The following is a 24,857-nucleotide window of genomic DNA, read 5'->3' as shown; positions in this document are numbered from 1 at the left end:
TTTATTTTGAATTTTACAGATGAATCAACTTGCAAAAATTGGTGGAAGTTCTGTACAGAATTTTACTCATTGCAAATGTTAATAAAAAATGACCTTGCATCAACCTATAGCTGGTTGGGAAGGCGAGCCAAAAAAACTTTTAACAAATTAAAATTAGCGGATTTGATAATTGGTAAGTAGTTTTTTAGATTATCTTTTATTTACCAATTATCTTTTATTTGACGATTTTATTAAAATCATTCTTTCTCTGTAGATTATCAAATCTACAATATACAATTACTATTTACAATTTTACTATTTACAATTATACTATTTACAATTTTCTAATTATGTTTTACCCTGTTTTTATATCATAGGTTCTGTCAAAAAAAGCATCCCAAATTCTACTAATAAAGAGTGCGAAGAAGCAATCCAAAAGTGGTTAAGAAAAGCCAAAGAACGTAGTAATAATAATAATAAGAAACGTGGAGAGAATAATAATGATGCAGAAACTGCGCGTGAAAGTTCAGATGCTGAAAATTAATTGGTCGAATCATTTATTAATGACTTACCTGAGAAACTCATCAACACTTTCATTTTTTATTATGGTTTATATTTTTTTCGTTTATATTTTAGTTTAGATAAAAGTAACCACCCGAATAAGGGGGGTAGATTGGGTCAAACTGAAAAGAAAAGTCTCGTACCATTTTGCAAAATTCGCAATAGTTAACGAGTTATTAAATAAAACGTCTGAGCAAATGAGCGCACAAGGAGCGATAGAAACGGGCCTCGGCGGCTGGCTGGGCTGGCACGGTGCCCGGCGCGCGGCGTGCGGTGGGGGTCGAGAGACGAGGGGCGAGCGGGGCGCGGTGCGGCGCGGCGAACGTCGAGCAACAGATGTTATACACTGCGGCGAAAAAGTATTAGAGCCAGCCCATACTAAACTTACGATAATTCCTTCGCGTAAACGGGATTTTTTAGTAACTTACAATAATTTAGAACGCGTAAACGAGTGAATTATCGTAAGTTACTACAGAAGTAACGCGCTCGCGTAAACGTAATAACAGTTAGGTAGCACACGTATTGCATAGGCATTGCCGTAGCGTCTTACGCCTTAGATAATATTAATTAGTTTAGCTTGAATTATGTGTAATAAAAACATTTAATTTTAGTAAATTTAATTATTTTGCATGTCAAAGTTTATGAGGTTTACCACAAGCCTTACTTTAACTTTTGTTTATGTTATAATAACTTAATGGTGCGTGTCCACCTGCGAGTAAAACTCTCGAGAGTAGCTCTCGAGATTGATTCTCGCAAATGGACATATTCCTAAAGAGTACCTATAACGGAGAATGAATCGCAGCTCTCGGCGAGCGAACTTTTCAAGACCTACTCGCAAATCGACACGACGTTATTTTACTCTCGGAGATCAGCTCGCCAAGCTCGAACGCTGTTCGTATTTTGAGAGCTACATGATGACACAAAGGAACTTATTGAATAATGCGGAAATCATGAACCATTGTAGAATACTACTGTGACAGAAATAAAAGTTTTTTTAATTTTTATGTTTTACGAATAAAGTGCGAAAAATTCATAATTTAAAGAATTAGATAATAATATTTTTAATACATTCTCTTATTACTTGGTCAATAATTAGTTACACTTAATTTTACATACTTTGCACGTTTTAGTTACAGCGTTAAAATTAAATACATTTTTACATCGCGAATTAAGTACATTTAAAAAAAAAAAAAAAATTAATATTTACATGTAAAAATCTAACATCAAGGTATTTCGCAAACTGAAAACTAAATAATAATATCGCACTATGTTTTCCACTTCACAACTTGTAAGTCTGCAGAAATTTTTCATTGTTAGGAGTCTTCAATCTCAAGCTCTCTAATTAAAGCAGATCCAGCACCGAATGTACACCTGCGATCAATCCATTGCTTGACCCAGAAGGTCTTTTTGTTGTTTCAACGGCACTATAGCTCAAGTTCAAGCCATAGCCTCCTGAAGTTCGGTCTGTATAAAATCCGAAGCCTCCCTTCTGCTTTCTTAGAGATACACTCTCGGCGGGTTGCCATTAACTCTTCCGAGAGGTGGCGATCAAATAAAAACCGACAATTTTCGGTCGGATTTGAACTCGGATCTTCAGCTCGTTAAAGCAGCGCATATCTTTTTGCGCCATGATCGCCCTTTTCCTATTTAAAATAATGCTAGCCACTATAGCAGACGCAAGTTTTTTCGTTTACGCGACATTATGATGTCACCACTTTCAGACATCAACTAAAAAAATACGTAAGTGGATGCGGTTTTGAGAGAACTCTCCGAAAGAATACTCTCCGGATTCTCGCGAGATGCTCGCGAGAATACAATGTCAGAAAAATTACTCTTAAATGGACAGTGTCAGAATAACTCTCGAGAGATATTCTCGAGAGTTTTAAGGCGCGTGTCCACCTGCGAGTAAAACTCTCCAGAGTAGCTCTCGAGAGTTATTCTGACACTGTCCATTTGAGAGTAATTTTTCTGACATTGTACTCTTGCGAGCATCTCGTGAGAATCCAGAGAGTATTCTTTCGGAGAGTTCTCTCAAAACTGTGTCCACTTACGTACTTTTTTAGTCGATCTCTGAGAGTGGTGACATTATAATGTCTCGTAAACAAAGAGACTTGCGGCTACTATAGTGGCTAGCATTATTTTAAAAAGAAAAGGGTGTTAAATAACAACAAAAAGACCTCCTGGGTCAAGCAATGGATTGATCGCAGGTGTCGGATCTGCTCTAAATTAGAGAGCTTAAGATTGAAGATTCCCAACAATTAAAAGTTTCTACAGACTTACAAACTGTGAAATGGAAAACATAGTGCGATATTATTATTTAGTTTTCAGTTTGCGAAATAACTTGATGTTAGATTTTTACATGTAAATATTAAATTTTTTTTTTATGTACTTAATTCGCGATGTAAAAATGTATTTAATTTTAACGCTGTAACTAAAACGTGCAAAGTATGTAAAATTAAGTGTAACTAATTATTGACCAAGTAATAAAAGAATGTATTAAAAATATTATTATCTAATTCTTTTTAAATTATGAATTTTTCGCACTTTATTCGCAAAACATAAAAATTAAAAAAACTTTTATTTCTGTCACAGTAGTATTCTACAATGGTTCATGATTTCCGCATTATTCAATAAGTTCCTTTGTGTCATCATGTAGCTCTCAAAATACGAACAGCGTTCGAGCTTGGCGAGCTGATCTCCGAGATTCGAGTAAAATAACGTCGTGTCGATTTGCGAGTAGGTCTTGAAAAGTTCGCTCGCCGAGAGCTGCGATTCATTCTCCGTTATAGGTACTTTTTAGGAATATGTCCATTTGCGAGAATCAATCTCGAGAGCTACTCTCGAGAGTTTTACTCGCAGGTGGACACGCACCATTAAAGTTATTCTAACATAAACAAAAATTAAAGTAAAGCTTGTGGTAAACCTCGTAAACTTTGACATGCAAAATAATTAAATTTACTAAAATTAAATGTTTCTATTACACATAATTCAAGCTAAATTAATTAATATTATCTAAGGCGTAAGACGCTACGGCAATGCCTATGCAATACGTGTGCTACCTAACTGTTATTACGTTTACGCGAGCGCGTTACTTCTGTAGTAACTTACGATAATTCACTCGTTTACGCGTTCTAAATTATTGTAAGTTATTACAAAATCCCGTTTACGCGAAGGAATTATCGTAAGTTTAGTATGGGCTGGCTTTAATACTTTTTCGCCGCAGTGTATAACATCTGTCGCTCGACGTTCGCCGCGCCGCACCGCGCCCCGCTCGCCCCTCGTCTCTCGACCCCCACCGCACGCCGCGCGCCGGGCACCGTGCCAGCCCAGCCAGCCGCCGAGGCCCGTTTCTATCGCTCCTTGTGCGCTCATTTGCTCAGACGTTTTATTTAATAACTCGTTAACTATTGCGAATTTTGCAAAATGGTACGAGACTTTTCTTTTCAGTTTGACCCAATCTACCCCCCTTTTTCGGGTGGTTACTTTTATTTCGAACACTGTATATATATATATATATATATATATATCATATATATATCATATATATATATATATATATATATATGATTATATATGATCATATAGAGACAAAATTTATATATAATTGCATTATATATAATCATATATATTTATATATAATTATATATAGTCTTTTTTTCCCGGGTTGGGAACTGCATACAACTTCTATTGAGCGTATAACGGGCGTTTACTTTTGTCGTTAGAAGAAACGGCGTAAAGAGCGTTAAATTTTAAAATAATATAGCGTTAAACACAGATAAAATATTGCATTAATTACGTATTTAATATATTTGCAATGAAAAGTACGGATAGATATAATTTAACTGTTGTTCTGTATTGACTGGTTCTAATACGTAATAATAGATGTTAACAATGAAATCTTACATAAAATTAAAATATCTGCCTTTGTTATGCCGAGGTTATGTGTTACGTCGACGGAGTGAATCGAAATGATAAATAGAACAGCAATAACATCCTACCCTGTCACAACCAGCCTCGATCTGCCATATTTAGATATTTTGATTATTGTTTAAACAAAAAAATATTTTAAGACATTAACATAAACTGGTAGTTATTACGTTTAAAGTAAAGATTTTGAAGACACAAAATTATGATATGATGACCAGATTTATAAGTAAGTTTGCGATAAATATTACCACATGCCTCGGTAGTCGAATTGGTACGACGCCCTACACGGAATGAGGGAGGTTCCAGGTTCGAGCCCTGGCTGAGGTAATATTTTTCGCAATAAATTTCTTTACAGTTTTTAGACAATTAAATCGAGTCGATTTAATTCCGGGGAGGAAAGGGTTTTTAATTCTAACAATTACTGTGTTTTAAGTCCGACAAATAATCGGTGCGCAGTTTGTTGGAAAAAATTATATGTATATATATAGACATATATGTATACAGAAACTAATATAAGGCTAAATAATAAATTTCTTTTGCCAGTATATAGAATAACAATTAAAGTAATTTAAATCGACCTGACTGGCAATATATATAACGTCTTTCCGATATGAACATTGAAAAACTGTGAGCCAACTTGGTTTGTCGGATTCACACAGCACTTTTTTCAGATCGATATCGAGACATTATTAATTTTGACCATGGTTTTGGTCAGTTGATGTAATTTCTAAATATATATATTGCCAGTCAGATCGATTTAAATTACTTTAATTAATATAAGGCTGTCAAAGACCTAAGCTTGGATCGCATGGCTTTTGATTCTAATTGTTTGTATATCGTTACGATCCTATTTCTTTTATTATTATTTATTCACGTCGCCTGAGAAAGACGTTTTAAACTATTATTAACCGGTTATTACGATAAATATTACCACATGCCTCGGTAGTCGAATTGGTACGACGCTCTACACGGAATGAGGGAGGTTCCAGGTTTGAGCCCTGGCTGAGGTAATATTTTTCGCAATAAATTTCTTTACAGTTTTTAGATAATTAAATCGAGTCGATTTAATTCCGAAGAGGGAAGGGTTTTTAATTCTAACAATTACTGTGTTTTAAGTCTGACAAATAATCGGCGCGCAGTTTGTTGGAAAAAATTATATGTATATACAATAGACATATATGTATACAGAAACTAATATAAGGCTGTCAAAGACCTAAGCTTGGATCGCATGGCTTTTGATTCTAATTGTTTGTATATCGTTACGATTCTATTTCTCTTATTATTATTAACATTTAATACATCACTGATTTATTTTACTTTCGGCTATACAAAACTAAAAATATTTTCTGTATGTGAAAATACGCTATTCGGCCTAAAATAACTAATTGAAATATTATCGCAACGTTTTTGCAGAAATACTATATTTTTTATGCAATATTATCTTTTGTTATTTTTACAAATAATTGCCGTGTACCAACTTGCTTCATGTACCAACTAGCCTCGGTCTCCCTTATATATAATATTTTTTTGTGTATTACATATATCTTTTCCAACATTAGTAAACTGTACTCCGACTAGATTTGTCAGACTTATAACACAGTTCCCTTTAGAGTAAAATCCTCTCTCTCCCCATAATTAAATCGAGTCAATTTAACTATCTAACTGTAAACAAATTATTGCGAAAAATACCTCAGCCACGGTTCAAACCTGGAATCTCCCTCATTCCGTGAAGGGTGTCGTACCAATTCGACTACTGAGGCATGTGGTAATAATTATCGCAATAACCGGTTAACAATAGTTTTGAATGTCTTTTTCAGAGGATGTGAATAAACAATAATACGAGACTTATACGACCGTTATGATGTACAATCAAATAGTAGATTAAACTAAATTGCCATTTACGATCCAAGCTGGATCTTGGTAGCCCAATTATTACATATATATTTTTTTATACAAAATTATTGTTATACAAAATTAAATCTCATTTTTTGTACAAAAAAGTATTGTATATAGCTTAAATATAACTAACAGTATACTTAAAAAAATTATTTTAAATTAACATTTTGATTATCTGAAACATTTTCCTTCTTAAAAGTTTTACGACAATTATAGCATCACCGTTAGCAAGAAAAAGGAGGATTTGTTGAAGGAAAAGGAGACACTCATTGGCGAAGTGGAGACTATGCAACAACGCATGAAAAACATGTCTATTTACATGGAAGAACTTGAGAAAAAAAGTAGTGAAGTCGAGCAAAGGATGACGGAGATGCAGGAAACTATTTGTATACAGATGAATGAAATTTCACGAGAGAAAATAATTCGGGACAGAGCGGAAACGGAAGTGCAACAACTTCAGGAAGAAATAATCTTAAAGAAAAATGACCTCAAGGTAAAATGCTCATGAAAAAATATTTGAAATTAAAAGGAATGTAATAAACTATATTTATTATATATCACTGTATATAATTTAGATGTATGACTTGTTAGAACAGAAATTTAATCATTAAAATCAGTATATATATATATATATATATATATATATACCTTTTTGCGGTTCTTATGCGATACCACAAGTACCTAGATCCGATTCTTTGGATCAATTTTGATAATTTTCTCTTTCTTTTATTGAGTAAATATTGAGTAGATAATATTATCATTGCCGAATTTATTACTGTCTCTATCAACTGTAGTGCATCTTGTAGCAAAATTACGTTTTAGAATAATAGATCATATATGTCAAAATCAAAGTTGTTATCACTACTGTTTATATCATCAGTACAAAATTACCTTTTTCAAAGAAGGTAAAAAATAGTGCCAAATACACGCAATGTATTTTGTAAATTCAAAAATCTAACCTAAGTGGTAGCTTTATATTTTTTTCACAAAATTATATTACCTAACTTAACTCAAGTGACATGTATTTAAAAAAAAAATGTAAAATCTTTATTTTCTTTTTCACAAAATTATATTGCCTAACTTAACTTAAGTGACATGTATTTCAAAAAAGATGTGAAATCTTTAAATTAAATTGCGCCAATTGTAAAGAAAATACGTATATTGCTTTAAAAGATAATTGTTATGCAACTACTTTAAAGAAATAAAACCCAAGTGGTATCTTCGTATTCCTATTCAAGGGTCTTCCTATTCTAACCCAAGTGGTAATAGCTTCTTAATTTTTTTAAACAAATTTTTAATATTACAAAGAATCATTTTAATTACAAAGAATTAAGAAAGTAACAGTACAAAATAAAAATATATTTAATTAAAATAATATAAATAAATTTTTCTTGTAAAAAAACTTGGCGCTGCTTTTTTACTCCTATCGCATTCTTCCCTAAATTATATTTATTGTTTTTTTATTCAATCAAAAATCTTAGTATCTACTAATGTTTAAATATTTTAATGTTTAACAGCGCCAAGTTTAAAAAAAAAATTTATTTATTTTGTTTTAATTAAATATTTTTATTTTGTACTGTTACTTTTTTAATTCTTTGTAATTAAAATGATTCTTTGTAATATTAAAAATTTGTTAAAGAGAATTAAGAAGCTATTACCACTTGGGTTAGAATAGGAAGACCCTTGAATAGGAATACGAAAATACCACTTGAGTTTTATTTCTTTAAAGTAGTTGCATAACAATTATCTTTCAAAGCAATATACATATTCTCTTTACAATTGGCACAATTTAATTTAAAGGTTTTACATCTTTTTTTGAAATACATGTCACTTGAGTTAAGTTAGGTAATATCAGTACAAAATTACCTTTTTTAGGAAAGGTAAAAAAAAGTGCCAAGTACACGCAATGTATTTTGTAAATTCAAAAATCTAACCTAAGTGGTAGCTTTATATCTTTTTCACAAAATTATATTATCTAACTTAACACAAATGACATATGTATTTCAAAAAGTAAAAAAAAAGTAAAATTTTTAATTTTTTTAAATTTTAATTTTAAACTTTAAATCTTCAATTTTTTTTAAATACATATGTCACTTGAGTTAAGTTAGGTAATATAATTTTGTGAAAAAGGTATAAAGCTACCACTTAGGTTAGATACATGTCACTTGAATTAAGTTACGTAATATAATTTTGTGAAGAAAAAATTAAAAAATTTACATCTTTTTTTTTAAATACATGTTACTTGAGTTAAGTTAGATAATATAATTTTGTGAAAAAAATATAAAGCTACCACTTAGGTTAGATTTTTGAATTTACAAAATACATTGTGTGTACTTGGCACTTTTTTTTACCTTTTTTGAAAAAGTTAATTTTGTACTGATATCACCTATTTTGTAGTGTTAAGCAAAGATCTGCAAAACAATTTCATTTTTTTAATTATTCACAAAATTAGCAATAACAACAAATACATAAAATTTAATAATATTTAAGTAAAAGTATATTGTACATTTTTCACAAAAATTGAAGGAACACTAAATTTATCTTTAAAAATAGGCAAAATTCAAGCAGCTGTAACTTTGTTAAAAATAAATAAAATTTAAATTTTAAGCTTAAAACCTCTACTTTCGAAAGGTTATTATTATTTTTTAGTTTCTGTAAGTTTGGTAACTTTTGCATATAGAAAACTACGAGCTGGACAAAATAGAAAATTTTTCTCTCACTTTGATGGCCTGTCACGTACAGAAAAAAAATCTGCGAAAAATTTCAACTTTCTAATGTGAAAGCTTGAAGTTTTCCTTCCAAAATCTTTTTTTAAAAATGTTTTTATGTGTCTGCGTTGTTGTTCTGTACAATTGTTTTCTGGGTCAAAATGAAAAAGATAAAAATCGCTAATTTTTACATTATTTTCATCAATTTGTATCATATCTACGTTATTTAAAAAAATTTGGCAATTATACCGTTTAATATAGCAAAGTTTCAGCTTTAAGTATCTGTTTTTTGAATTGCAATACGATGATTTCTAAGGGAGTTATGAGCAATCAAAGTCAAAAAGTTTATTTTTTGTTCAATTTGTGATAAATTAGTAACAAAAAGTTGTAGAAACATTAAAAAAAAAAGATTTTGCAAGGCAAACTTCAAGTTTTCACGTTAAAAAATCAAAAATTTTCGCGGATTTTTTTTGTGAACATGACAGGCCCACAAAGTAAAAAAAAAAATATCTATTTTGTCCAGCTCGTAGTTTTCTATATGTAAAAATTACCAAACTTACAGAAACTAAAAAATAATAGTAACTTTTAGAAAGTAGAAATTTCAAGCTTTAAAATCCTTTTTTTTAATTTAAATTTTGTTTATTTTTAACAAAGTTACAGCTGCTTGAATTTTGCTTATTTTTAAAAATAAATTTAGTATTTTTTTAATTTTTGTAAAAAATGTAGATTACTTAGAGAATTTGTAATTTGTCAGAGAAAAATATCTAGTTTGTGAAAGTTAGTATTTAGGTAAATAAGAATTAATTTTTTTTGTATACTTGTAATTAGTAAAAATAAATTCTTTATTATTAAAATAACTAATAGATAGTTTATAAAAAATAAATAACTATTTATTTAAAAATTAATAATTAGTAAAAAATAATTATTAATTTTTTCAATAATAAATAAATAGTCTCAAATAAATTACTTATTAATCAAATATATACAGTATATATGCGTACATTTGGATTAATTCGAAAACTTAGTCTCCATTTTTTAAAACATAAAATAATTTTATGCCACGACAGTGAAGTGCGGAATACAAGTTACTGGAAAAAATGTTCAAAAAACGAACCTTTAAATGAATTAAAACAACCTTTAAATAATTTGAAAAGATAACACAAGATGTTAAATAAAATGCACCATTTAACAATAACTTCTAAAGTAACAAGTTTAATCTACGGTGACCTAAATTTAAATGTGAAAAGAAATTAAATTATTTCAATGAGTTCTCAAATCGTCCCCAATCAGAAATAGATATTAGTCACGTAGAAACAAATTTCCTAATTTGTCTGAGTTATTCGATACAAATGTTCTAGTTTAAATGTGACACTACTTTGTAAAGTTATTGTTTTCTCTACTCTACGATCAATATAGCAATCTTTATAAATTTCTTTCTTTCTAAATATAAATATTCTACACAATTGGAAAACTATTTTACAACATGAGTAAAAAACGAAGTCAAAAAGCGAAATAATCAATTTTGACGCAATTAAAGGGGATCATCAATGGCGATTGTATTAAACTCTAGTTCATACTGACTAAGAATCGCGGATTATGCGTGAAAATTGTAGAGTTTCTTGACAACTCTTATGTACGGATGGATTCAAGTGTTTCTAACTTCATCTGGTCCCATGCTACTTGTTCAGCATGTCCGTTCATTACCAGTTCTTCAGTAAAGAAAATTAGCTTGAAAAAATTCAATTATATGCAATTAATTTACGCTTTTGCAAAAAGATTCTCGAAGATTGGATAATAATAACTACTTACCCCATAATTTTGTATCATAAAATAAATATTTGCATAAATATTAGTTTGAATGCGACTTCAATTTGAGCTTGAGCAGCAACTCCCTTTGAGGAACAATTTTGTACCACATTGTAAGCTTCTGTCGACCATTTACCTGCAAAGGAGTAACATCAAAGTATAATTACATATCCAAAGATAAATAATTTTGAGTAGAGATGTATAATCTTGAATAATAGTACATATAACGTCAATATATAGTTACCGTTCTTTGGCTGAATATTTGCTAAAAAGATTTTGATGGCTTGGAAGAGTAGGCTCAAATAATTATATATCAATGGCCTACATTACGAATTACTAAACTGCTAGTAACCACCGTGATCGAGTAATCGTACTACGCTTCTCTCTCCCGATGGATCTGGACGTTCAATGCATCGATCCTCTAATCCATTTGTCGCTCCAATATACAGCCACGTAATCATCCTCTACAAAGTAAAAATGTATTGTATAATCAGAATATCTTGATTTCTGTTTTATTCAACGTGTTAAAATTATATCACTTACTGTTCTATACATCTGGAACTGGCAGCAATTCATTGTTATACCAACCAATACATCATGCTGTTTTCCAAATTTTGCAAAACAAGAAATAATAAATGAGTCGGAAGCTGAACAAAGAGCCAATTTGACTTTACAGTATGAGAGATATTAATATCATTATTAACACTCTCAACCAGGGACAGAGGCCGTTGAATCGGGACATTATACACAACAACTTCTTTGATCACCTTGGCTATTGTCGCGATATATATTCACGCCAAACCGCATATATAACATCGTGTTATTTTTACATTTAGGAAAATTATTTCATATTAACTCAATAGGCGTTAAACTTGCATACATAAGTGAATCTCGCGTTTTATGTAAAATAAGAAACCGGTAATCTAAAGGCCATTGCACGTAACAAAGTTTTAGTCATAATCGTAAGGTCGTAAGAATATAGACCAATCATACTCGATTATTCTTTGAGCTCAAGGAGAATAATCGACTGTGATTGGTCTATTTTCTTACGGCCTTACGATTATGACTAAAACTTTATTACGTGCAATGGCCTTAACCTATACTACGTTTACGCGAGCGTTACTTAATTTTGTAGTAACTTACGAACAATACGATAATTTTTCCGGATAAACGGGAGATTTTATAGTAACTACGATGATATCGTTCGTATAAGTTACTACAGAAGTAATACTCACGTAAACGTAAACTACTATAATTCCTGTCACATGCACTTAGTCGCGTAAAAAAGTCACGGTGCGGTCTCGCTTCACGTGGTATAATAATAGGTTAATTACATGTAAATAAATAAAACAATTACCTTGACAGAAAAAATATTAATCGTCGCGTCACGTAAAGAGTAATATCACGGTCGGTATTGCTCCGCGCGTACTTGACGCGAGACCGCGGCGAGACACTACCGGGGGATTTTTCAATTGTATTCCTCGGATGAGGAATTATGGTGTTATATTATGCTCAAGGCATTGATACAAGCCGCGTAGACCCAAAAAAACTCTGATAGAGTTCAACTTCAATTATATAACCTGTAAAACATCACCAATAAAAATGCCCGCGAACAGACTCTGACACAACATTGTTTCGCTTACATATATAACCTAACCTCTAAATAACTTTGCCAATGTTTTCTGACAAAACATTATTTCGCTTACATAACCTCTAAATAACTTTGTCAATATTTTTGAGAAATTTAAAAATAATATAGAGAACGTTCTATTGTTTGGATTTTATGATACGCATCAGATCGATATTAGCAAAAAATTTCGCCTCTTTCAGTTCTTTGTCCATAGCAATTCTCGAGTCATCATATTTACGACATGTTAATAATACATGATAGAGATCCTTCCTCTCGTATCTACAGTCACATCTTTCTTGATACACATATCCTTTTCTTTTTAATGAAGTGTCCAGATTAAAGTGATACGCCCTCAGTCGGTTGAATAGCGTTACGAAATATCTCTCTGCATTTATTTTGTGGAACCACGGTTTGGAAGCCAGTCTATCGTAAAAATGTTCGAAGTAAAACGCTCCCTTGTGCGCAGAATCGTGCACAATCGATAGCTGGGTCGCCTCCCAAGACTCCCTTCTATCTTGCAACCTGAAGTCACCAATCGGCACCTCTATCGAAGGGTCAGCCTCCTCCAGGGACGCCTTCTTTGCCAGCTCATCCGCCAGCTCATTGCCAGCAATGCCAACATGAGCCGGAATCCATACCAGGATTACTTTTTTGCCGTACATAATCTCCAAGTCAAAAATATAGCGTCTAGTCTCCGTGACATACCGGTTTTTATGAACATTAATATGATTATTGTAAATCGATTGTAGAGCAGATCTACGGTCAGACATAATAACGACATCCCTCCTTCTGTGTTCGTGCTGTAGAATCATAAATTGAAGAGCGGATTTGATAGCAAACGCCTCAGCAGTATACGACGAACACGAGCCCGGGAGGCTAATTTTATATGCAGTTTCTTGATCGGATAAAACAATACTAGCACCCGTCGAGCGGTTAGACTCATTGAAAGAACCATCTGTATAGATAATTTCTAAAGGGGGAGTTAGATTGTGCTTCCTGATAACATTACGAATAAGTGTCTCATCCGGATATTGCTCAAACTTCCTCGACTCGCCAGTAACCAGATCCACACAAGGTCTGAAGGTGTGTGCGCCTGAAAAATTTCAAACTGTTTTTGGGGTCCAGTCCCAGTCCTGAATCTCAATTTCTTCCAAATTTCAGACAGCAAGGACAACTTATAGGTCGGTAGACGAAAGCGACAATAATTCTCACGGTCCAAGGTGCGTTGTAGTTTAAGACACAGATCGTTGTTGTTATAGGCTACGGCCTTTATAGTAACAAAGTTCCTGCCCAGCATAATCGCTCTATCTCTGAGCTTCATAACTTTAGCCTCAGCTATCAGAACGTTATTGGGAGTGCTGTTCCTGTATCCCAGGGCAGTGCGGATACCCATATATTGTGTCCTTTTCAGCTTGAGCCGAAATGCAGAGTCTCTAGGAAAGTATGTGAAGATGCCATAATCTGAGACAGACCTAACCAGACTTTTGTAGAGCATGAGGGCCGTGTTAACTTCCAGGCCCTTTGACACCCTGCACAGATATCTCATAACAGAGTTGGCCCTGTTAACTTTGCCTCTGACTTCCTGGACCTGACGATGGAAATTAAGGCTGTTATCAAGCCACACACCGAGAAACTTAGCTCCATCACAATTAAGTACGTCGCATTCTTGAATATTTATACTCAGGTTTTTGTCGACAAAACCACTCTTGTTAAATTCAACCAAAACCGTTTTCTTGGGTTTGAGATCAAGACCGATAAATCTCAATTTCTCAGCAACGATGTTAACGGCTTGTTCGAGCAAAAGACGATTGCGTTAATGGTTATAACCCGAAACATACAAGCCAATGTCGTCCGCAAATTCCACCATTTTAACACCTGCTGGGAGAGACCCACGAAGAGACCGAGTGAGAAGCGAATACAACGCCGGACTGAGCACGGCGCTTTGCGGGAGGCCTCTGTAAACAAAGCGATTTACGAACTCACCAGAGTTGACGATAAATCAAACATTTCTTCGGTATAGCCAATTGCAAACGTAATTGACAATACCCGCAGGACAGCCAAGCGCCACCAGCCCATCCAGCATAATATGGAATTCCACGCTGTCGTATGCCAAAGAGACATCGAGGAAAGCAGCCAAGGTATATTCGCCCGCACTCAGAGCAGCTCGAATATCCGACGTAATTCTGGCCAGATTATCGGCACAAGATTTCCCCCTCCTGAAACCATTTTGTGAAGAGCTAAATTTTTCCTCTTTTTCAGCCCACCAAATCAATCTCTCGTTGATCATGCGCTCCATAAGTTTACCAACGCAAGACGAAAGCGAGATAGGACGCACCTTTTCCCGACCGACTTTATCAATGAATACGACTTGATAGCAGGACCAATCCGTGGGAAGCACGCCAGTAGACCAAATTATGTTAAACTGTTCCAGAAGGCAGACTCTACCTGAATCAGGGAGGATTTTGAGCATCCTATATTCCATGCCATCCATACCAAGTGCAGAGTCCCTCTTGATCATATCAATCGCACGATCGAGCTCGGATCAAAGAAATGGAGCATTAAGTTCCTCATTGGAACAAACACGATCAGATCCAGAAGAAGGATCCGAACCCACATAGGGGGGGGAGCGAGGTTATCTATTGTATTTCTAATCTCTGTTTCACTGTTCTTGGTCTGCCATTTGTTCCACTCTATATTTTTTTGAGCATTTTTCAAGATCCGAATGGTATTCCAAACGTAGGAGAGGCTCGTAAATCTGTTAATTCCTTTGCAGAAATTTTCAAAATTTTCCTTTTTCGCCTGATTGAGGATTTTCTTGGTAATTGGCGTTTATAATTAATCCATGTATGAATGTTTCTAAGTCTCTTACATTCGTAACCGACGTTTTGTTCCCCGGATAAAATCTCCCGGAAATTAGTTCCTGGAAAAAATCCCTCCGGAATAAATCTCCCCATCAAAAAATTTCCCCCGGAAAAAATCTTTTCCGGAAAATATCTCCCTCGGAAAAAATTTCCGTGCCCAGCAAAAACCGAGGTGCCACATAAGTTTACAACTTTCTACGTGTGAAAAACCCACGCACGTACTTTGCAAGGCACACTATGTCTATAGTTTAATGATAGTGGAGCCCTCCAGAGGGGGGCGGAATCTACTGCCTCCACGCATACACTTTTTGCGCGAGGCGAGGTGCCACATGGGTTTACTTTCCACGTGTGAAAAGCCCACGCATATACTTATACATAAATATAATTACCGGTAATTATATTATATAATATAATTTATATACATAAATTCGAATGCTATGATTGGTTAGCAACAGGCAATAGGCACAGAATTTCCAACGTGACGGAAACTTTGTGTCTATTGCTTGTGTCACTGTTTATTCTGCATTTATACATGATTTCTGATTTTTATTCCCTGTTCCTATTGCCTGTTGCCTGGCATTGTGCAAAGGGCTTTAACGACAGATGACGCGACGCGTGACGCGCACATTGGAAACTCAGCCTAACGTCAATAAGGGCTCATGCACAATGCTGACAGGTGGCGGCGTCGTCACTTGTGAAATGATCAATTTGTTAATTTTTTAATAAAGATGCAATAAATCGTTAAGGTAATGATGGAGTAACGCGTAGCAATTAAGAAGCAATCGTTTTATGTTGGATATACTTGCAGAAGACTGTGAGAAATGTATTTTTCCAAGAAAATAAACAGCTCTTTGCTAAAATATTGTAGTGAATATTAACCTTCTTTATTAAGGCTTTTACAAACAGGAAATCCAGTGAGTAGTCGGTATAATAACTTAGATATCTTTCTGAGTAAGTCGCTATGTAATCTAGCACGAGAGGCGTGCCAGTCGCTCATTAACAGTAGTACCAAGCTTGAGAAATAAATATAACTAACTAGCTAGTTTTGCCAACTATCGTTCACGAATAATAATACCACATTCCCCCCTCCCTTCTATAAATCTGTTACATAATTGGACAAATATGTGGGCGGATGTTTTGAACGAACAGGACGCTGTGTTCTATCCAAAATCTCTGAAGACCGTAGTTGTTCATCATTCTTTGCTTCTTCCGGCTTTTCCCCTTGCAGAACGGTTGTTTGATGTTCAGGTGGTTCCACTTCATCCTCGTCTTCGGTTTTTATTTGGATTTCTCCTCGAGGCGCAAGATATCTAGTTGATACCGTAGTTTCTCGACCATCTGTAAGTCTGACGTAAGCATATTCCGGGTTTGCTTCTATTAGTTCTACCTCTTCCACTAACGGGTCATATTTACTGGTACGGACATATTTCTTCATTAAAACTGGTCCAGGTTCAGTTAACCACGTTGGTTGGTGTAAAATTCCCATTGAATGATCGCCTAGGGTGATTAAACATCCGCTCGTGGGGTGTGACATTTGTCGCCGTACAGAGTAGGGATCGGATAGAGTGTAATGCGGAGTCCAGTACTTCTTCCCACTGTTCAGTTTTCTTGTTGTTCGATTTGAGGGCCAGCATGATAGTCTTCCATATTATTCCATTGTATCTTTCCACTTGACCATTTCCTCTAGGGTTGTAAGGAGTTGTTCGACTAGTTGCGATGCCTTGGGATGTCAAAAATGATCTCACTTGGTTCGACATGAATGAAGTTCCTCTGTCTGAATGTATATATGTAGTGTTGTGCCGTACCTCTGATTCGAGGGATCGGCACGGAGTTCTTTTGGATCCGCCGGGAGGAAGGAGGAATAATGTTGCCAAAGTTTTCTACTTGACGATTATTTTAATAAAAGACCTTTTATTCTTGATACACTTGTTTCGTTGATTTCGTTGCCCTGACTCGCGGGCGTTCTCAATAGGATAGTTTTCGTTGGTCGTGTACGATTAGCCTTACGTTCTAGACTGCCCCCCGCTTCTCGGAAGGGCGGGCTTTTATCACTCGCGTATTTGCTTTCGCGAAGCTGACTTAGCTGTCAGCGCTTTTGCTTCCGGGTGAGTGACCGGGATGCCACTTGCAACACCCGGAATGCCAGCTCAGGTGGATTTGGCAATATTCGGAAGAAGCGCTGACAGCTAGGTGTCGAAATAACGACACGGCGACTTCCGCCTCACAACAGTAGGTGTTCCGAAGATGGAGAAAAGGTGTTTTAGGTGTTTTATCACTGTAGCGGCTGAGACATCCGCACATGGTACAGCAAAAAGAAATCTTGAAAATTCGTCTACAATAGTCAGAATATACTGGTTTCTTGTTCTCGTAAGTAAGGGTCCTTTGAAATCCAGATTTAGTCTCTCAAACGGTGAAGTGGCTTTTATTAATTTTCCTTCAAACTTGTGAAAACGTGGTTTCAATTCCGCACAAATTGGGCATGAGTTTGTGACTTTCTTAACATCTTCCATAGAAAAGGGTAGATTCTTAACACGGACCCAATGATTCAATCGGGTGATACCTGGATGACAAAGTGCAACATGTAATGTCTCGAGGTCCATACTTGTGGTCATAGCCGCACTCATTCTTGAGAAAGCATCTGCCGAAACGTTTTTGCTCCCAGGACGATAGATTATACTAAATTTGAAACAGGTAAGTTCGAGTCGCCATCTTAATATTTTCTCATTCTTTATCTTGCTGGAGTGTTGTTGGTTAAACATAAATGAGACCGAGCGTTGGTCCGTAATAATTTCGAAGTGACGACCAATCAGATAATGTCGCCAATAGCGTAAAGATTCTACGATGGCATAAGCTTCTTTTTCTATAGATGAGTGTTGTTGTTCAGATTTATTTAGTGTTCTAGAAAAGAAAGCGACGGGTCGTCCTGTTTGGCTTAGAGTAGCGGCTATGGCGAAGTCAGAAGCATCCGTTTCTACCCTGAGTGGTACATTATTTTGTACAGCAGCTATCGATGCCTTGGCTACGTCATTCTTCAAGCTCTTGAAAGTTGAGGCAGCTTCGTCCGACAATGGAAATGGTTTCTTCCCCAGTAAAGGACGTACTCTCTCCGAAAACCTAGGTATCCATTTAGAATAGTGTGAGAGCATGCCTAAAGCTCGCCGTAATGTGGCCGCATCTTCAGGAATTGGTAGATCCATAAGGGGTTGGAGGCGCTTAGGATCAGGCTTAATTGTTTTATTGGAAATTACGTACCCAAGTAAGGTGACAGATCTGACGGAAAACTTGCATTTGTCCTTGTTTAGTGTCAGGTTGTACTTTTCAGCGGCAGCTAGGAAATTCTTTAGATTACGATCATGTTCCTCCTGAGTCCTTCCACCAATTGTAATATCATCCAGGTATGGATACGTACCCTCAAGTTCTTCTTCTTCAACAATCTCGTCCATTGCTCTTTGGAAACAAGCCACTCCATTCGTAGGCCCGAAAGAAATACACAGGAATTGATACAATTTTCCGTTGGCTTCAAAGGCAGTATATTTTCTTTCTGATTCTAAAATTGGCACTTGATGATAGGCGCTTTTAAGGTCGATGGTGCTGAATACTTCATTCTCAGAGACTTTAGCGATTATATCTTCAATCCTTAGGGCAGGGTAAGCGTCCAGCATTGTAAACCTATTTATAGTTTGAGAGTAATTAATGACCATCCTCTCTTTGTGATTTTCTTCTCTTACTACGAAAGCTTGAGCACGCCATGGTGAATTGCTAGGCTCTATTATTTTATCTTGTAATAGCCTTTTAATTTCTGAAGCTATAAATTGTCTGTCTTCTTTGGAGTGTCTTCTAGATTTAGTTGCTATTGGAGTGCAGTCTGGAGTAAGGTTAGCAAAGAGTGACACTAGACGCACCCTCGCAACTGCCACACTGCAAATGTTGAGTGTTGGTCGTTTACCAAAGAAGGCTATGCTTACTGAGGAGTGAGACTGCAGTACATCATGACCAATTATGACATCAGAGCAAAGATATTTCATTACCAGCATTACAATATTGTTGTATGAGCAGCCTTTCATCTTAAAATTGACCTTGCATTGGCCAGTAATTTCCGTGGATAAAGAAGAGTTGGCCATTGTAATCTTGCCAAAATACGGTAGTACCTTGATATTGCATTTCTTTATAAAAGTATGATTGATAAAACTTAGAGAGCTTCCAGTATCTATTAAAACCTTTAATTTAACGCCATTGATTTTTATATCCACTATCGATTTCTTAAGACAGTTTAGAGTAGCAGCAGAGACAGATGCCAGTGTGCCAGCGTTGTCCGCGGATGCAGTAGTATTTGATGCGGGCTGGTAAAGTTTTGATTTACATACTCGTTGATAGTGTCCTTTCTTGCTACACAGTCTACATACAGCCGGGCACGACGTCCTAGGATGTCGACTCTCTCCGCAGAAGTAACACCTTTCAGTCTTTGTCACGCCTGCCACAGTTGTATCAAGTGTTACTGAGTCGGGTTTAACTGTATTGTTAATAGCAGCGACCGTAGTAGTGAGTGGTCCAGAGTATGAAGCAGAATGTTGCTCAGCCAGTTCCAGAGCTCGAGCTTTGTCAAAAGCAGCCTCCATAGTAAGCGTTGTATTTTCCAGCAACCTTTGCCGTATACGCGAACAGACCAAACCACTAATAAACGCGTCTCTAATATATTCGTTCTTATTCTGTTCTGCTGTGACGTTCTTAAAATTACAGTCCTTGCTCATTTGTTTCAAGACTTGTAAGTACTGATCTACCGATTCGCCGACGTGCTGTCGTCTCGTGGCTAAGCAATGCCTGGCATAGATCTCGTTTCTAGGTTTTATATATAATGAATCTAAAACGTCTATGGCTTCTGCAAACGTGCCCGTTTCGCTAATATACTGATACACATTTGGGGCTATATGATTAGTTAATAATTGACATTTACTTGCTTCTGGAACATCTTTGATATGGCTCAAGAAATTCGAGAACGTTTGTTTCCAGTGTGTCCATTTCTGATCTGCCGAGATTGAGGTTGGTTCCACGTCGAATATATCTGGCTTCAAGAATTTATCCATCTTGTTCTGTTCGCTAAACTATTTACTTGTTTGTAAAATTGTAGTGAATATTAACCTTCTTTATTAAGGCTTTTACAAACAGGAAATCCAGTGAGTAGTCGATATAATAACTTAAATATCTTTCTGAGTAAGTCGCTATGTAATCTAGCACGAGAGGCGTGCCAGTCGCTCATTAATAGTAGTACCAAGCTTGAGAAATAAATATAACTAACTAGCTAGTTTTGCCAACTATCGTTCACGAATAATAATACCACAAATATCATACAAAATTAATTATACGAATGGAGCGGTTGAAAATCCCAATAGAGCGAAGCGAGAAATAGTTATTCTACCGAAAATCAATAGGAAATGTTGACTAAACTCTTTGAGATATAGTTATGAACAATAGAGCTATTATATTACGTTTGAATATTTCCGCCAATGGCTGCCGAGCCATAGTTACAATAGGCGGCCGATAGTGGCGGCGGCGGCGTTACTTGTGAAATGATTAATTTGTTAATTTTTCAATAAAAATGCAATAAATCATTAAAATTATGATGGAGCAATAAGGAGCAATGAAGGAGCAATCGTTCTATGCCGGATTTAGTTACATAGAGTTATTATAAATATGTTTTTCAATAAAAATTAGAAATTTTTTGTTTTTATTAAATATCTCAAAAAATAATAATTTTAAAAGAGGAGCAATTGTTGATTCTGAGAGAGCAATTAGGGAGCAATCGTTTGAGCTATAATTTATTAAAAAATATGAACTTCCAGCGTCAACTTATTTCCGGTATTCAATGCAAGTTTAGATAGCTCATTTTGGTGACTTTTGTATTCTCTGCAGTTCCAAAAAAGTAAATTGAATTTTTATACAGAAGAATGGCGAAGATTCTCTTTATTCCCAAAATACCTTGACATTACTCTATGATCTAACTCCCCGTCGCGCGTAACAATGTTATGAGGAGAGGGAGGGTCCCTCCCATGTCCGTCGCGCGCGTCTAATTCGGCCAGAGCGCGCATCAGTATCTCACGTGCAACCGAGGTTCTCCGCAAGAGCAATAAAATGCTCTCGATAGTCTCCAGAATACGATGATCCTCCTTCGGGTCAGTCTCCACATCGTCAACATGATGAAACCCAGGTCCCGACCGAGACCGGGCTGAAATCATGATACCGTTATTCTCCCTAGTAATTTCACCAGCACAGAGGTCAACTGATTTATAAAAGTTGCGCGGGGCTTCATAAAAGCTCCGTTTGTCCTTATAATTAATACGCGAGTTACGTTCTCTCTTGTCTCTTAATAGTGGAGTAGTCGACTCAGCTGAGTACAGTGGCGAGATTCAGCCCTCACAGCCTCAGAATAAAACGCAAGTCCAGCGGACATCGGAAAATCAGGCCACAACAGTGGATTCAGAAACTTAATTGTTACGATCCAAGGGAAGGGGAGAACCATTTCCTTCCACAATTCGCCTCGCACTATGGAAAGAAATGTTTCTATGAGCCTTAACAATATTTATGTTCTTGTTTTTTTCAAATAGAGGGCCTATAGTGATCTCCACAGTTACAACATCGAATCGGTTATTTGCATTGGCCATGAGCTTTATCACCGCATATTATACATCGCGTATCGCTCTTACAGGATAATTTAGTGTGACCAAACCTGAAACAGTTGAAGCACTGTCGCACTTGTGGGACATAAAGGCAAAGCCTGAGACAGACACCATTAGCAAAGATAGACAAATCTCGAATTTTATTATCCTTGAATGACACGATAATATTGTCCGTAGCAAGTAGCGTAGTCTTATTATTTACCGGATCCCACTTCCTGCGGTACATGCGCTCCATGCTCAAAATTTTTTATTTATCCCGAATGCTCGACCAAAGGTCCGGAATTGACGAGGGCCAATCTGATACGACGCTCTTGCAGACAATGAAACGTTGTTCTAAACCAGCCTTGAGTTTCACCGGGTCCTTAAGAGAATCAATCTTATCAAGTGCATAATTAGCGTCTCTAAAATCCTTAAATTCAGCCTCGGCTGAAAAGTGATTAGTCATGGTAACTGATGAAGGGCAGATCTGAAGTTCATTTAAAATCATCCAAATCTTAATATGATTCTTACCCCTTCTAATCGTGGTCTAATCAGGGAGAAGACGTAACATAATATTGGCTTTACCTTCAAAGTCGTCGTCATATCTTCAATATTTTTGTAATTCCGGTGGGTCGTCGCCGGGAAGGTCACGTACCTTTAACGTAGATCCGCTAACAATATATGCTTCTTTAGTAATAATGGCAGGAGTATTTACATTGACTTGAGAGTCATCAGGTACATTGATGTTTGTCATGCCGGGATTACGTGATTCTCCGACATTCCCAACACAGCCTTTATATGCAGACGGCAAGGGAGGGGCATTAACATTAATATCCTTAAAATTATTACGATTCTGACTCGATTCCTGGGATTCTCCAATGTTGGAATTTTCATCAACCTCCATACTGTCCCGGGGCAAAATATTGCGTCTTCTTTGAATCTCCTCCTCTCTTTGCCTCCTAGAGGATGAATGTCTTTGGTGCTTCACCTCTTGCCAATTCGTCGGAGATGGGATATTTTTAACAAACGAATCGAATTCCTCTTCATTCAGACTCGTTTTCAGTCTTTTGCTGGACATATGCTGAGTTTCATCAGCCGAATGGGCCTCGTCACGCACCGATTTCGTGTCACTTAATAGATCCGAATTTATATAGATAGCCTGTTTACTGTAAATTATACCGCTCCCTCTCCGAGGGGGGGGAGCAACTAAGACTATAGTTAATTAGAGCCCACCCGTATTAATAATTAGCCCTCCAAAACGTAACACACGGAAACCGCAGACCAAATAAGCGAGGATAACCACTACGAGCAAGCGCGCCAACAAACACGTCCGACTCGTACCACGGCTCGAGCCAAACTCCCAAAACTTTTTTTTTGTAGTTGTTAACCCCGCGCGCGCGCGCGGTTGGGGTTATTTTAACGCCTTCCAGCCCTGCCTTTGGGCTATATAGCGTAATTTGGTCTTGATCCGTGGTTTTTTCCACCCTGTATAATCCCATTTTTTTCGTACAATCTTTTCTCTTTGGACTACGATGATCCCCTATGCTTTCTTCCACCTTATAAATTCCTTTTTTATCTCGCACATTTAAATAATCCTTTTTTTCCTCGTACAATTCTTTCTCTTTGGACTATGATCCCTTATGTAAAATCCCTTTTCATCTCGCACACTGGAAGACACTTTTGAGACAATCAAGAGAGGGGGATTGGACAGAGACCCTCTCTTGATTATGTATATGACTGTGCGTATGTGTAACTGTGTGTGTATGTCAGCGGTGTACTAAACTCGGTATGCCGTGGGTGCGTTGGGCCCAAGGAATTGCGCGGATCAATTCCCCCTGCGGCCAAAAACTCCCGAGATACTACCGTGTTAGGTTAGGTTAACTGACTGTCTCTGACAGCGCGCTAAACTCACTGTCTGCACTGCACTGCACTGCACTGCACTGCAATCATTAACGCCAGCCGCCAGTGTCGAAAAAGTGAAAGTAACATTTCTGATTATATATATATATATATATATATATATATATATATATATATATATGTCATAAGACGTCGGCATTAGTAGAAGAAGGAGTATATAAAATTAATATAAAATTTTCACATTTGGACTTTGCGTCGCAATATCTCCGCTCGTAGCAGGGCACGTAGCGGAATATTATAAGAGAAATCCCCCCCCCCCTAATTGGACCCCAAGCTATCAATCAAGCCTACTTAGAACTTGATCCGTTCACTCGTTATCGAGATCTCAACATCTCGAGTACTCGCAACCCGTCGCGTCGCGTAAAAGAGTCACGGTCGGTCTCGCTCCGCGTATACTTGGCACGAGACACTACCGTGTCTCTTGTTTGTATTTTAATTTCTTTTAGCTATAATTATTAAAAACATTTTATCAATAAATATAATAACATTTTATTCATATAACATGGCAAAAAAAGATTTAAAAAAAAAACATTGTATACACATACAAGCAACAATACCTTTTCTGGAATAATTACTTCAAATAATCTCGATAAAAGCATTTATTGCGCGTGATGCGCAATAAATACAAATTAATAAGACCAAAAAATAACATTGTGTGATTAAAATGTAGACGCATTGCAACAATTAATATAATTATTTAATTTTACCATCAGTGGACGTATCAGTAACATTATTTATACTTTATTAATATAATCAGTAATAATATAACTTATTCAGTGATGTATATAAGGTTCCTGCTAACTTGTCTACTAAATCTGAATTGATAATACACACAGCGTAACACTTGGCAAACTTGTAAATTAAGGCTTAAAAAATAAAAATAATAATAAGTGAAACAAGACCGCCATGACAATCAATT

At 35.9% G+C, this 24,857-nt stretch overlaps 1 protein-coding gene and 1 long non-coding RNA gene across 2 annotated transcripts in view; one reads left to right on the top strand and one right to left on the bottom strand.

The window, feature by feature from the left end:
* LOC143903344 (uncharacterized) overlaps nt 1-24,857 on the top strand; it is a 216,104-nt gene that overhangs the window by 64,036 nt on the left and 127,211 nt on the right. Inside the window, exon 5 of the mRNA XM_077416877.1 lies at nt 6,580-6,856. Within this exon, the coding sequence (XP_077273003.1) occupies nt 6,580-6,856 (277 nt within the window). The remainder of the gene's footprint in view (nt 1-6,579; nt 6,857-24,857) is intronic.
* On the bottom strand, nt 10,218-11,823 carry LOC143903287 (uncharacterized). The gene is made up of 4 exons (XR_013258678.1): nt 11,421-11,823; nt 11,122-11,341; nt 10,881-11,013; nt 10,218-10,799 (listed from the first exon to the last, which is right to left on the bottom strand). It is a non-coding gene; the product is annotated as an uncharacterized LOC143903287 (long non-coding RNA).

The sequence above is a fragment of the Temnothorax americanus genome, unplaced genomic scaffold (genome assembly GCF_048541705.1).
Source record: "Temnothorax americanus isolate GAGA-0224 unplaced genomic scaffold, ASM4854170v1 Scaffold104, whole genome shotgun sequence".
Classification (NCBI taxonomy): Eukaryota; Metazoa; Arthropoda; class Insecta; order Hymenoptera; family Formicidae; genus Temnothorax; species Temnothorax americanus.
Note: the sequence above shows the minus strand (reverse complement) of the source record. Positions and strands in the feature narration are given on the sequence as shown.